General features: G+C 51.3%; 4 protein-coding genes across 4 annotated transcripts; 1 reads left to right on the top strand and 3 right to left on the bottom strand.

Annotated features, from left to right (window-relative positions):
- Positions 1–956: 956 nt before the first annotated feature.
- Positions 957–4,266, bottom strand: KD926_006110 (SacI domain protein; the record flags this gene model as incomplete). The annotated part of the gene is made up of 4 exons (XM_053099087.1): positions 957–2,897; positions 2,955–3,694; positions 3,814–4,102; positions 4,150–4,266. 4 exons carry the CDS (start codon positions 4,264–4,266, stop codon positions 957–959), a joined length of 3,087 nt encoding a protein of 1,028 aa, XP_052957172.1.
- A 593-nt stretch (positions 4,267–4,859) lies between these two features.
- KD926_006109 (DUF803 domain membrane protein) lies at positions 4,860–6,433 on the bottom strand (the record flags this gene model as incomplete). The annotated part of the gene is made up of 7 exons (XM_053099086.1): positions 4,860–5,343; positions 5,411–5,702; positions 5,767–5,927; positions 5,987–6,077; positions 6,141–6,231; positions 6,334–6,359; positions 6,415–6,433. The coding sequence occupies 7 exons, from the start codon at positions 6,431–6,433 to the stop codon at positions 4,860–4,862; spliced, it is 1,164 nt and encodes a 387-aa protein (XP_052957171.1).
- A 2,436-nt stretch (positions 6,434–8,869) lies between these two features.
- KD926_006108 (uncharacterized protein) lies at positions 8,870–11,830 on the bottom strand (the record flags this gene model as incomplete). Its single annotated transcript, XM_053099085.1, has 3 exons — positions 8,870–10,261; positions 10,316–11,557; positions 11,666–11,830. 3 exons carry the CDS (start codon positions 11,828–11,830, stop codon positions 8,870–8,872), a joined length of 2,799 nt encoding a protein of 932 aa, XP_052957170.1.
- A 74-nt stretch (positions 11,831–11,904) lies between these two features.
- On the top strand, positions 11,905–13,650 carry KD926_006107 (coatomer subunit delta; the record flags this gene model as incomplete). Its single annotated transcript, XM_053099084.1, has 4 exons — positions 11,905–11,907; positions 11,975–12,418; positions 12,471–12,667; positions 12,741–13,650. The coding sequence occupies 4 exons, from the start codon at positions 11,905–11,907 to the stop codon at positions 13,648–13,650; spliced, it is 1,554 nt and encodes a 517-aa protein (XP_052957169.1).
- Positions 13,651–14,805: the final 1,155 nt, after the last annotated feature.

The following is a 14,805-nucleotide window of genomic DNA, read 5'->3' as shown; positions in this document are numbered from 1 at the left end:
AGAATGCCGCTTCTGCAACCACCCCATGAACTCCTCCCCCAACACAAATCACAGCCAAACTCACGACCCAGAGCACGACTTCCCCACCTGCGCCTCAAAACCCCCCTCCGAGCGCTCCTTCCCCCGAAAAGACCATCTCGTCCAACACCTCCGCAAATACCACGCGTGCACAAAACCCCCCGTGCCTGATCTTTCAGCGTGGCGGATTTCACGCCGTGGCAACAGCGATGGCGGCAGCGGCGATAGGAACCAAGATGGGCAAGGTCAAGGCCAAGTCCGCAGCCAATGCGGATTCTGTGGTCTTGTAATAGAGTCGTGGAATGAGAGGGTGGATCACCTTGCGGGGCATTTTAGGCAGGGTTGGAAGATGTCTGAGTGGATTGGGGATTGGGGGCTTGAGGAAGATATGATGAGGGGGTTGAGGAGGGCGGTGTTGCCTGGTTTGAGAGGTTAAGTTGTCTACCCTGTAGGTACTGATTCTATATGGAAAGTAATACTTCTGTAAAATGTAATATGATATGATTCTGTTGGTGGAGGTAGATGATGGAGTTATGAAGTTACTTTATGAGGTATTTATGGGGCTGGATGATGGGTTGATTGCGTGATATATACATACTGCTTTCCTTCTTTCCTTCCTTATGTACTAGGTATGTGCTATCATGAGATGATGGTTATTTAATATCTTTGGCCACTGTAATGTATAAACTATCTAAACTACACGATATGTATGAATATAAGGAAAAACTATATACATGCTAAATTAATACTATCTATGTAAGAATCATGCACTCATAAACATATCACTCTAAGGTCAAAAAAAAAAAAAAAAAAAAATCCAATCAATCAGTCAGTCAGGCATTCATCAGAATGCCAAGAAAAACATCAAACAAAGCCCATATCTAAATCCTATACCAAACCAGGTATCCCATTTCCTAAAAAGTACCCTGTACAAACCACTACGCCCAAACCATCTTCTTAATATCATAAACCAAATGCTCCAGGTACCCCGTGCGCTTCTTAGCATCCTCCAAAGAAACAATATCTTCCGACTCGACGAGGGACGGGCGGATCTGTTTCTCGGTCTGGCTTCCGTCACCCCAGATAGCCCGTTCGATCTCCTCGCAGATCGTCTGCACAAAGGCCATTTCGCTGACAGGCACGCCGGGGTTTCCGTTGTGGGTCTGCATGACGGAGTTGGACAGCGGGAGGTTTTTCAAGGCGATGAAGCGGGTCTTCGAGTGCGAGGAGCCCTTGAACCACGAGAGCACGTCCCACTCGTTGTTGGTGTCTGTTGGCGCGTCGAGGGTTTTGGAGTCCACGCTGCTTTGGAGAGAGCGCGTGTTGACGCGATGGGCGTGCGTGTCGCTTTCGCGGTACTCGACGACGAGGCCGACGTTGCGACGCTCGTCGGTCTGCGCGTCTGTCAGGATCGAGGTGATGTATGTGCCGTGGTTGATTCGCGTGATGGAGCGCAGGTCGATCCGTTCGAAGGAAACCACCTTGTCGGTGCTCCAGTCGAAGCGGCAGCTGTAGATGGCGGCGTCGGTGAGAAGAAGGACCGCCTCTTCGAGGGGCAGAGTTCGGAGCGTGTTGGGTTCTCGCGGCGTCAGCATTGCCCAGCCACCGAGAAACTCCTCCGAGGCATCGCTGATCACAATGCGGCAGCTGGTCTCGATGGCGTTTTGCCGCAGCTTCTGCACCGAGATGCCCGGGTCGGCGGTTTGCATCTCCGTAGCGAATTCCTGGAACACTTGCGTCGAAACATATCCAAGAAGATAGTCAATGCAGGCTTGAGAGAAGTAGTCGTTGACAATGTTGTTGTAGTACCGGGATAGCGTCAGTCCCAGGTCATTCAGCGCACCTCTATAGTTCCGCTTCCGCGTGCGCGTGTAGTCGCCCTTGAGCGCCGCGGTCGAGGAGTATTGTTTGGAAATAGCATCGCCGTTGTCTGCCCACAGGGTATTGAACCATTGGGTGGAGGAGTCACCACCCAGGTCAATGTCGATGCCTTCATGTTTCAACTCTCGTTCCAGAGCCCACTGACCAAACGCACATTGCGCAACACCAGTCCTGTCCAGACAGTCCATACAATTGGTGCGCACGATACCCTTTTGGCTTTGGATTGCTGTTTGATTTTGAAGGATCGTGTCCCCGTAGTCGATCAGGGTGTCTTGTAAGCGATCCACAAGTCGGCTCACATTTTCGAATTTCATTCCCCGACACTCGGTGTGGAAGTCGAACCATTCTACACCGAGAGGCTGACCATCAATTCCGCCAGACTCATTGAGATCCTTTGCGTATTTCTCGTATTGTTCCCCGAGCTTGAGTTCCCCACCTTGTCTGTCAATCAATGAAACCACCTGGATCTTGCCGTATCGATGACTCAAGTTCCGGAAATGTCGTTCGAAAGCAAACTGGTTGGTCTCCGGGGAGTGGTGTAGAATGGGAGTCGGTTTGAAAGTATACGGTGACTGCGAGAAGTACAAGGGAATCGATCCACGCACTTGGAGATAGGAGTATATCGAGCGAGAGGGGTCCCAATCAGGATACGAAAGAATCTGTTCCGTCTCCACATAATTGGCGGTGTTTCCGTCGTCGTCTACTCCGCGACGCAGATATCGAAGACCAGGGCGCTGTACCGACCGCCGGGATATCAAGGTAAGAAGGAAGTCTCGTTTCTGAGCGTCCGTGTCCACCAATTTGGCCTCTTGTTTCTCGCCGAGTATGACACCCTCTGCTCGCTCTTCATCTGGCCTGTCCCCGTGTTTCGGCCGATGCTCAGGAGTAGCTGCAACGGTGAATTCTCTCTGGCCCACAAATCCTTGAATAAGAGGCAGCACAAAGCTGTGAGCATCGACCGCTATGAAGGGAGTCATGAGATGTTTGTTCCAGAAATACTGCACACCAGGCGGAGTCAGTAGGGTGCAACGAATCGAATTCTATATTTTGCTCACCAGTTCATCCACTGCCTTGTGCAGGGGTAGGTGATCAGTACGTGATGCTTCTTGGGCACCAACGTGCCTAGTCAGGTCATGATCATAGGCGAAGAAGAAGTTATGCGATCCAAACAGAAGTTTCGTGTACCGCAACAGTTTCGGCAGCAATCCGACCGTCGGGTCAGGAGCCGAATGTGATGTGTTAGGAGCTTCGGGCACCGCATAATCAATGACATTCGTCTCCGGGACGGGAGTGGGCGTGTCTTCTTCATTTCCAGATGAAACCTCTGGGGAGACTTGCTTTGCACCAGCACCCTTCATATCGCCCAACAGAATATCCGACGTATCTTGGCCGACAGTTCCTAGGCCTGGCAATCCCAAGGTCTTCCTCGACAACCAATTGGCTGCAAACCGCCCGAACGGAACTTTCTTTCCGATAACGTCTTCGGCAATACTGTTCACGCTGTGACCTCTGGCGTGGGATGATTCTCGGATCGGAGAGGCCGGCACACTGCTGATATCGGTGGCGCTCCCTTCAGTTTCCGCGTCCGACAGATCATCTGAGATATCGTCCTGGCCGGTCTCTTCCTTGAGGTGTTCTTTAGCCTGCGCAATCGCCTCGCGGGCATCGGTCTGTGAAGATGTGGGAATAACTGCCACATCGGTGATCGCATAGATCGGTTTGCCATGTATCTGGGCCACCTGCTGGCGTTGCGTTATGGAGATGAGAAACGAATGGGACGCGACGGATAGGAGCCCTGTGGTTCGAATACAATCACTTAGCAACAGATGGCAAACAAAAAAGAGACACCAAAAGGAGAGACTAGGTAGGACTCAACGGCGATGTCAACACGACCAACCGGAGAGCAAAACATACCGACCAAGCCATAGGATTCCAAGACCGCGTCTCGGTCACTTTCATCCGACACGGGAGCTGGAAACGATGTTTTGCCGGACTTGTAATCAATTTTGATGGACGAGGACTCGCCATTTCCGTTATATCGCCATCCATTTCTCGGGGACTGAATGATCAGCCCATCGACGGCGGCGAAGATGATTAATTTCCGCAGCAAACCGGGCATCTCGCCGGCCTCGGTTTTGCGAAGATGGCGGGGCCAAGAGGGGGCGGTTTCGCGACCGAGCTCACGGGAACGGAGAAAATGAAACTGGAAGACAGAGGGCCCCGACACAACGAGATAATGCTAACCCATACGAGAGAGCCCAGGAGGTGTCGAGAGGGACCGACGGCATCGCTCGAGGGAAAGGTGGAAGTTGGTCGGAACAGCTGATCTCGGAAGGCTCGAGGACTGACCTCATTCGGCTCGATCATCCCCACTTCTCAGGCGATCGCGATCGTTGCTCTCCTCCCTTCGCAGTCTACGCTCGGCACGAAGGAATATGGCTCACGCCTCTCTATCATAAACTTAACTCTCGTGCATATATACAGTTTTGATTCGGTTGTAGGCCTTTGGCGCCTGCGTCTAGTCCCCAATTCAGGGTACAAAAAAGGTACAACGGCAAACAACAGACCAAACAATTCAATCCAATTCAACATCCAATTCGTTCATGGGCATCCATTGATCCTCGTCCTGGTATTTTCTTTGCGCTTGATCAGAATAATAGTACAGAGCATCCAAAATTGAAAAAATGAGAAAGAAGAAAAGAGAAAAGAGAAGAGCAACCATGCCGACTTGGGGAAATAAAGAACAATCGTGGATCGGAGTGTTTAAGCAAATTCAGCAAACAAGAGAAGAAAAAAAGGGAAAAAATTTAAAGAGCAGCAGAATCGCAGTGAGCTTTCGTGAAGTATAAGTCAGAGGCGGGAGAAGAAGATGGAGAAAAGGAAGCTTAGTGGACAAATGGGAGAAGTAAAAAGTGGAAAAGAACATAAATCAGCACCTGCGATGACAAAACTGTATAGGTCTACCGCTCATCATGTTTATTTGGTGCCTGAGAGGAGCGCTCTAAATCGGCACTTCGTTTATATGTAGGACCGGGTTCCCCGTCGCTCTCTTCGGTCAACTCGGACAGCCCGAAAGCCTGATTTTCAACGTCGTAGGACCGGATGAGCCCTTCACGGTCGCCATGGCCATTGAGATAAGCAATGCTGGAGGAGCTCCGGCGGTGGGGTTCGTTACTTCGGCGGGATTGCATGGAGCGACGGGTCTGGAAGCTCGCAATGCCGTCCGTGGGAACTCCTTCGTCGTCCAGCTTGCCATTCAGCAGGTGTCGTCCGTCGGGGTCATGTCGAGAGAGATTCAAGAGGTAGACGCCGGAGAAAATGATAAGGAAACCGCACAGAAGGGAGATGGTGTTCACAGCGTCGGTGGTGTTAAATCCCTTGAACAGAATGAAAGAGGCGCACAGTGTGGCGGTGGTAAAGGTGACATAGTAGAGGGGGTTGACACTACAACATCCGGTCAGCTCCCTCCAAAATTTCCCCTCGCGATCAATCGTTTCCCCAGATAACTCACATCGAAGTAGAAAACTGATTCAACGCCTTGTTGAAATAGTTCATCTGCGTCAGGATGCAGAAGGCGGTGACGATCATAAAAACGTACGTCGATGCATGCGTGAACTGGTTGTTTCCGCCCAACGTGAGCTTCACAGCGATACCAAAGGCTTTGACCGACATGACGGAAACCGAGCCGACGGTGGAGCAAATCGAGATGTAGATGAGGGGGTTTCGTTTGCCGTAAACGGGCGCAACTCGGTAAATCATGACGGTCGAGAAGATGGCCACCGCAAGACAATAGATCAAGAATCCTTGAAGAGGCGAGAGTCAGCGCTACACAATGATATAACCAGTCATGCTACCGTAACAACTTACCGGGCTGAAGCGCATATCCCAGAATCTCATCAATGGTCGTGACCTGCTTGTCGGGAGGCGCGTGGAGAACGATGACAACGGAGCCGAGCAAGCACATGGCGCAGCCAAGCTTACCCAGCGTACCGAGAATTTCCTGCAGGAAATATGAACCGAGAACCGATCTATGGGAGCATCGTCAGTAAATCGCAACAGGATAGAATTGTCGCAGCGGAGATCCTACCCGATAAGCACGCTCAGCGCGCCTAGCGGAGTCACCAGAATGGCGGGCGCAAAGGCATATGCGGCGAAGTTGGCGACTTCTCCTAATCCCACTGTGTTCTCGGATTAGCGTCCGACCTCCGATCCGGTGTAACGAGGGATGAATCCAGTCATACACATAATCACACCACTCCACCAAATGGGGCTTTTCAGGTAAGAGAAGCCTTCGCCTTCAAAGCCATGTCTTTCGGACGCTTGCATTAAGCCCTGTGTGTTGACGCCAATTAGTCATTGTGTTCGAATGCCGGGGGATCGGAGTCGTGGATGGAAGGGGGTCGGCGACAGGGAGAAGGGTCGACGGCAACGGACCTTTTTTGTGATAACGAAACTTGTGCCTGGGATGATGTTAGCCAACGCCAGCAAACGCCAGCCAGTCGAGCGAGTACGTACCAATGGCCATGGTGGACATGATGGCCAACAGCAAACCGACATATCTGCATATCACGGATCGAACGGTTAGTATCTTGACGTCAAGGCTACTCGCAATCCAGGAGAGAAGTCCATACTTATCCGACAACATCGTGAATAGACTCTAGGAGCTGGCTGCTCCCACTACCGTAAGACCTCCAATGCTAACGAGTGACGCAAATGGAGGGAGAGGATCAAACGAGCGAAAGTCTCGAAGAGCCAGAAAAGATTCAAAGGAAAGGAGAAGAAAGGAAGTAAGCAATGGTGAAAAGAAACGTAAGAAAAAAAAAAAAAAGTTCAAGGCGGTCCGGATAAAGGCGCAAATAATAGGGAATGACCGGGGAAGGCTGAAGAGGACGGAGGGTTGGCTGGACTGGCTTGGTCGCAGGCTAGCCAAGCATCGGAAGCGCGCCAAACAATGGGGGGAGAGGGAGAATCCAGGGACGAAGCGGCCAGATGTGCTGCAGGCAGAGAAGGGGGGTGGAGAGGGTGACGGAAGGAAAAAGAAAAGGAAAAGGAAGAGGTGAGAAAGTGGCAGTGGTTGAGGGGGACGAGGTTAGGAATGGAAGTGATGGATGGAGATCGGGAGGGCCTGCAGCAGCGTAGGAGACCAAGAGACTAAAGAGGCCAGAAGGCTGGCGGTGCTCGTGCGGTGGGGAGTTTTTCTTGCCCTTCCCTCTGACGGAACCGGGGGCTGCCTCTTACCTTGGGTTCTGGACGCGTAAGTTACCTCCCGTGCTGCTCGCCAATTTGCGGGCGCCGAATTATTTGGTTTGGATCTTTTTGATTTTTTTGTTCTTTTTAATGGGGATGAACTTTATTCAACTTTAATTCAAATTCCAATTAACAGAAATAAACAGACATGCAGGGCGAGATCTGTACTCTACATCCAGTGCTGAGTGCTGAGTGCTGAGTACTCAGGACTGTCAATCGAGACCGGGCCAGCTAAGAATAGAATTGCAATGGATCTGGACGATTACTACGACCGGTGGATCTCCTCATCTTCCACCCAGGTGGTAGACTCCGTCAGTAAGTCTCGGTCTACCGATGGCGGCTCTCCAGATTAGTTCTCTTCCTGCAATACATCCAATAAAAGGAGACGATCCCACGATGCATCACTATCTAGTTATGGACACTAGACAGTAGACCCTGCCAGGAGAGATGAACTCAGCCCCCAACGGATGCCTGACAACAAAGGCAACGGTGGCCAATTCCCGACGGGTCTGTTTGTCCGGTTTGCTCGGTTTGCTCGGTTTGACCAGCTTTGGGGACTGTCTGATCGGCGTTTCAGTCACGAAGAATGGCACAAGTTTAACGCCTGGTCGCCCTCTCATTTCCCGGGCCAACCTAAACTCTCTAACCGACCGTACCGAGGTGCCTGATTATCCTCTTGGTGGTCTACAATGTAACTACATACGGCGTAGCTGAGGTAATATACAACCCACCCCCTATTACTCTGACTTCGATTTGAGTATCTAATGATGTGGTCACCAGATTGGTCCCCGAGTTGCTGGCCTGTCTTATCAATCAATCAATCAATCGGTCAGTCCCTCCGCCCATCTGAGCACAGAGCAAACCACATGGTTCGAACGGTATTATGGGGCCGCCGTCCTGGTGTGTGTGCCGCGTGCCGTGTTGCCGTTCGGTCACTACTCCTTAGTCCTAGTTATCTATAGGCAACGGGCGACACAGACCATTTCGCATAGTTACTGTCACATTGTTGGTATTGATCATAGAACATACGGGGTAGACCCTTGGACTTAAGAAGTAAAACCGGAAAGTCACCCCGAGATGTCTCGGGGATAAAGCACCAGCAACGTAAATCAAACAAATCAAGTGTCAGATTGGTCTTGTACCGGGGGCAGAATCCACAAGGCAGCAACTAAATCAATCCAGCATGTCCCCGCTAAATGCTATCTGGGAGAACAGCGCTTTTTGGAATATCGACCACACTTCTCAAGATGCAGACAAACGAGTCCTCGGAACGCCGAGGAATTCACCACAATTGGTATCACTCAAAAAGAAAACGCCAGAGAAATACACGACGGAAAGGAACAGAAATGAAACCGATTCTTGTCTCGGCCCTCCAAGGACGTAGCATACAAACCTAGACTTACAGACCACGCCTGCTGCGTCGGTCCGATGGAAGGTTCCTCGGACACGTCGGGCTTCAACCACACGCAGCAGGGGGCGGGGTGGGGGGTGTTAATTAATACGTACCTGGTCCTGGCTCTACCGGCCACAGTAACTTTTGGGATGGTAGGCGGATGAAGACCATCATAGACAAGGCACTTGGAAAGTGACCGGTCTAAAGGAGTCGACAGCGGCGTGTCGATGCTGGGTATGTTAGAGATACGGAGGGTTGGGATTGCAAGAAAAATTGAACAAAAGGGAGATCGGTGGAGAAAGCATGAAATGGGGCAATGTGAACGCGAGACTATGAGGACCGCGACCGTTTGGCATCCGGCGTCGGACTTTCGGCGAGCTCAATCTCATCTTCTGGTTCACGTGGCCGCTTGGTAGAAGCCAGTCCCGTCGATTCCGGAGCGGGTTCCTCATCCGCGAAGTTGAACTCATCCGCAAGACCCAGGTCCAGATACTCATCGTCGTCTTCAAACGTCAAGTCGAGCGGCTCGTCTTTGGAAGGGTCTATAGATGGAACCTGCTCCGGCTCTTCCTGAATCTCTCCCGATGGATTGGTGTTTTCAACACCTTGACCCGAAGCAGATTCTTTGACGGGGCTTTTTTGAAGCTCCTCGGTGGCACCTAGTACATCAGGAGCACCTGCAGATGGTTGGGCTTGGCCTTCGGACTGTTCCGATGTAATATTCTCCAAGCTGGACTCCGCACGGTCAAAGGCAAGGCCACCATCATCACCCTGGAGTGTCGCTTCGGTGTCGTTCCCGGGATCAATTGTAGTAACGGCAACTCCTTCGTCTTCGGAATGCAGAGACTCTGCGTTTTCTTCCGGTATATCCTCATGGTACCCTTCTACATCTCGCTCCGCGGCTTCGTCATCATTGCCATTGACATCACTGATGACATCGTGTTTGGCTTCATTGGAAGTAACACTTTGAGCGGGTCCCTGGTCGGTTTCATCCTGAGGGTTGTCTTCACAGCTGTCGTCCCCTCCAGGTCCATCATGGTCATCATGATCATCAAGTGCGATATTAGTAGACTGGTCACCAGATTGCTGCTCATTTACCGAGTCAACTCCGAGCAATGGAGCTATAGTGCCCGTTGATTCCGTCTTCTGCTCCTCTGAATCATAAGCCTCTTCATCGAGGGAACCGTCCTCACGAGGCTCGACATGGTCGGTCTCGCGGGTAGCAGCTTCTTGGTCATCGTTGTTCTCTGCATCATTTGGTTCCACTTTGTTTTCCGCGGGGCCAGCGTCCAGACCATTATTATCCGAAGCAGAGACAGATTCACCCTGCCCTTTCTGCTCGTCGTTATCGTTCTGCGGTTCGTCTGGGACGGGAGCACTGGGGTTTTCGTCGAGGACGTCATATGTCTCGGGCTGAGGATCATTCTCGGGGGGCACGGTCTCCTGCAGCTGTTCGTCCTGGGTTTGTTCCTGATCTGGCTCTTCCCAGTTTTCTGGAGAAAGCTCTTCTGCTTCCTGGTAGCCATCCCAGGGAAGGACCTCGGACAAACCCTTTCCTTCTTCCGCAGCTACAAGAAGATAAGACACCTCCGCGGCAATGGTCAATTTGGTGCTAAGAGTCAGGTAGAGCGGCTCAGGCTCATCAGTGCCGTCGTTATGACACAAGCGCAGGTACAAGTCGACAAGTTGATAAAGAGTCACCTTAGATATTTGTGAGGAATCCTAAACGACATAGTTAGTATTTTCAAACTCAAGAGCAATGGGGAAGATAATTACCTCAGTTAGTTGGAGATTGAGAGTATCAATGTCCATAACCAAAACCTCACTATCTGCTATGTGCTCACGAAGTACTTCACGACACGATTCCAAAAGCTTCCCGAAGGGCTCATAGGCAAGATTCTCGTCTTCAAGGAAAAACGTTTCTGAGGAGTCACCTTCACGAGGAGGAAACAAGGATATCTCGTTATCCTGATAATAGACTTTGACGGGATACAATGAAGAGGCATGGTCATGCGTATCATGTCCGACTTCTTCAAGGTTGTCAATCGTTTCTTTGCCTTCGACCTTCTCTTCGACATCTTGCTGTTCGTCGACAGATGACTGACTTCCGTCATGGGCGCGTTCTTCACCTTGAGCCTGTTTAGGAGTAGCGTCGCTGTCGTCACGCGTTGCAGGATCTATTTCCTGGGGTTCTACTTGTTCTGTTTCGTTAGTATCCTGCTGGCTCTTTTCTGTATCCGGAATAGTTTCCGGTTGATCCGCTTCACGTTCCTGTTCCACATTCTCTTTGCCGTGGTTCTCGTGCTGGGGCTGGAGGTATTCCTGTTGGTCGTGATCCGGCGCAACACTATCATCGACCGGGACTTCAATCTGGGGTTCCACGGTGGTGGTGTTGTTGCCATCTGTGGCTAACTTTGTTCCTTCCACGCGCTCCTGCTCTTCTTGTATTGCTGGCATTTCCTGCACGTCCTGTGTCTGTTGTACCGCCTGTCCGTCTTGATCATTCACATGACCAGGAGGAATGTCAGGGTTTGCTTCTTCCTGGAAGTCGGACACGTGGGCATCGATATCCTCGTCGAAGTCGTCTTCGGCCATTTCTGCCTCGTATATTTTTTCGTTGTACTGCATCTCCACGCTATTACTCGTTTCGGGGTAGTGGTCGTCTGCATCGACCATGGTGGGCTCGACAACATCATCGATCATATCGGCATCGTATTCGGTTTCATGGGTGTTTTCTAGGTAGTCGTCGTCACCCATCATATCCTTGTCGGCGTTCGAGACCTGGTCTTCCATTACATCCAGGTCGATGTCAAAATCATCGGCGTGTCCCTGATAAGGGGACGCCATCTCCATTGTGTCGTCAAGAACGGGAACCTCCATAGTCGGAAACGCGATCGAAGGGGCTGCTGTCATGGCATGGGCGTGTTGGGCGAACTCTTTTGGGCCGCGTCGAAGTTTCAGCCAGGCGTTTTTGTCTGGGTCGGTGGCGACTAATCCGCGACGGGGGGTGATAAGTTCCTGTAAAAGACGAAGAATATGCTAGCGAGACACTCCGAATAAATACGGAAGACTCCGGACTTTTTAACCGATAAAACCCTCAGTGGCAGAGAGAGAAAGGGGATGGACAAAGAAGCCTGGACGGGGCAGGTCGCAAGCAGCGAAGCTTCTTGTGCTGCGGTAAGCGAGGGGGTAGCGCGGCGCACGGGCCAACGGGGACCCGAAGTGAACAGCAAGCGACTCCGGAGTGGAATATCTGGCATTCGACGCCAGGCCCGACGCCTTTCGACCCATCACCTCCCCCGGAATAGCTCTCCTAGTTGCTCCCCGTCTCTACTAAACCTCATTGACCATTCACTGATCCAGCTATGGTACGCTTGGCTGTTCCCATCATCATTCTGCCGTCCCCCCTGCTTACCATCTCACACAAATAAACAGGTCGTCCTCGCAGCGTCGATATGCACCCGCGGGGGCAAGGCGGTACTTTCGCGTCAATTCCGGGAAATTGCTCGCTCTAGAATCGAGGCTCTACTCGCATCCTTCCCCAAGCTGGCGGATTCCGGCACGCAGCACACCACCGTCGAACAAGACAATGTCCGTTTCGTCTATCAGCCCCTCGACGAGCTTTACATCGTTCTCATCACCAACCGCCAATCGAACATTCTGCAAGACATTGACAGTCTCCACCTGTTTGCACAAGTGACCACGAGCATCTGTAAGAGCTTGGATGAGAGGGAGATCTTGCGCAATGCTTTCGAGCTGCTCAGTGCATTCGATGAGCTGGTCACGCTGGGCTACCGGGAGAACTTGTCGCTTTCGCAGATCAAGACATTCTTGGAGATGGAGAGTCACGAAGAGCGAATTCAAGAGATCATTGAACGGGTACGTACTCCTGTTTGAATCGCAGCTGGATGGAATACTTACTATGGTCTAGAACAAAGAACTCGAAGCCAGCGAGGAGCGCAAAAGAAAGGCGAAGCAACTCGAAATGCAACGAAAGGAGGCGGCTCGCACTGGTCGTGCTGCGGCTCCCAGGACCCCGTCCTACCCGGTTTACACCCCCCCTGCTCGTCCCGCTGTCCCCGATACCTATGATAGTTATGAAGCGGAGAAACAGAAGACCTTTGCGAAGTACGGTTCTTCCTCCCCTTCCTTTTCTCTCTTTCTTGGACCTGGACGAGTATTAATTTCGGTGTCTATCTAGGCCACTGCCAAGCCGCGGAAAGGGCATGCAACTTGGTAAGAAATCGAAGGCTACGGATATCTACGAAAAAGTGCGCGGGAATTTGGGACCCGAGGTGGAAGAATCAACTCCCTTGGTGACCCCCCAGGCCTCCACTCCCGTTGCCGATAAAGTCTCCTCCGCTCGTGCCTCCCTCTCTACCGACCGCGAGCCTATTCATATCACCATCGCCGAAACTATTTCTGCTACCCTGACTCGAGAGGGTGCCCTAAAATCATTTGAAGTCAAGGGCGACCTCCAACTCCGCATCACAGACCCCGCGTTCACCAAGCTCAAGCTCGACCTCCTTGCCAACCCCACGCACGGCGCCCAGTTCCGCACACATCCCAACGTTGACAAAGCCATCTTCAACAACTCTGGGGTCATTCAGTTGAAAGACACCGCCAAGCGATTCCCGGCAAATAACTCGATTGGTGTCCTGCGCTGGCGCGTTGCCAACTCAGGATCAGACAACGCCGAGATTCTCCCTATCACGTTCACCGTGTGGGTCAACAAGGGCTCTGATTCCACGACCGTTACCGTCGAGTACGAGCTGACCGGCTCCGACTCCCTCCGCGACGTTGTCGTTACTATTCCATTTGGTGCCGCCGAACCTGCTGTGTCGAGCTTCGACGCCGTCTACGAAGTCTCGGGCGATAGCTTGGATTGGAATATTGGGATGGTGGACGAGAACAACGCGTCTGGCAGCTTCGAGTTTGAATCGGTAGGCGACGGTGACGAGAACGAATTCTTCCCAATGAACGTGCGATTCTCCAAGGCCACTCCTTTCGTGGAGGTTGATGTCTCGGATGTCACGCTGTTGGATGAAGGAGAAAGCACTGGATATTCCAAGGACGTGAAAACCGTTGCTGAGGGATACCTTATTGAGTAATGTTGTCTTTGGTGTATAGAGTACTAATGACGTTCGGACCGCCTTTGGAGGTACTGCAAATTGATTTCTTTATTTTATTTTATATTCACTTTTTTTTACTTTGCCCTCTGTTGTTAACCAGGGTCCTCACCTACCTTCAAATGTTAGTTTTATCGTTGCCCGGCCTTTGTGATTTTAATCTGTTAGTTTATAAGCCAAATAGGAGTCACGTCTATGAATTAGGTTTTCTACTGTGATTGGATTCTCTGGCTGAAGCTGAGTAAGGGGGAAGTCACCTGCCGCGTGCTCACTTTTGGATTGAGACCGGGTCATTCTGCTGTCACAAACACCCTCTCCTGTACCAGTCCCGGGGCAACCATGGGGTTGGTTGCTCGATGATACATCAAAGCTTTATGCTTCGCCGGGATTTCTTTCCTCAGCCCCCAACCAAGGATCATCGAGTCATCAGTCGGCTGAGCCGTTCCTACTTCCACTCTACTATACCATGAGTGGGTTCGTGCGCAAAAAAGATGCCGTCAGTCAGGGGCCGAACCAGCACGGCGAACTTAGCTCACATGTGAAGGGTGAAAGGATCGGCTCCTCTCAAGGTAAAGACTTGCCGCACTCGATATTTCCGCATGCTGAAGATGTAGGAGATCTCATCTAGACCACCTTCTGTTAAACCTACTCTACCCTCCTTTAGCCTGTCAGGCGTCTCTTAGATGCAATAACGGATTGGACCTTGAGGGTAGTAGAAGCTTGGTTGGCAAAAGAGTTTTCAGGTAGGTATACTTTCTTTCTGAGAAGCTCTCTGACAATACCCATTTGTCTAGAATTTCCGTAGAATGGCTCCTCCCCTTATACTTGGTTCCATTGCACCATAAAAAACTACGCCCACCGGATAAGGCGCATACACCCGCGCATCTTTTTTCAGGTGCTTCGAAATCTTTGTGTCGTTTGATTTATTCGCTTCTTGAACTTGATTTCCCCGAGCTCAAGGCCAGAAATATTCACCAGTTCTCGTTCATCATACATGGTTGCAACGCAATATGTGACTTGCTTTCTTCTTCCATGATCCACACGCTGTCTGAAAAAAACCTCAATTCCATTCCTGGCAATGAGAGATTCAGCAACGTGTTTCAGATAGGATAGCTTTCGCTTGTCTTGCATGCACCT

Source organism: Aspergillus affinis (assembly GCF_023601865.1).
Source record: "Aspergillus affinis strain CMG 70 chromosome Unknown NODE_30_length_300691_cov_86_450199, whole genome shotgun sequence".
Taxonomy (NCBI): domain Eukaryota; kingdom Fungi; phylum Ascomycota; class Eurotiomycetes; order Eurotiales; family Aspergillaceae; genus Aspergillus; species Aspergillus affinis.
The sequence above is the reverse complement of the archived record's forward strand: the minus strand, read 5'-3'. Positions and strand labels throughout refer to the sequence as shown.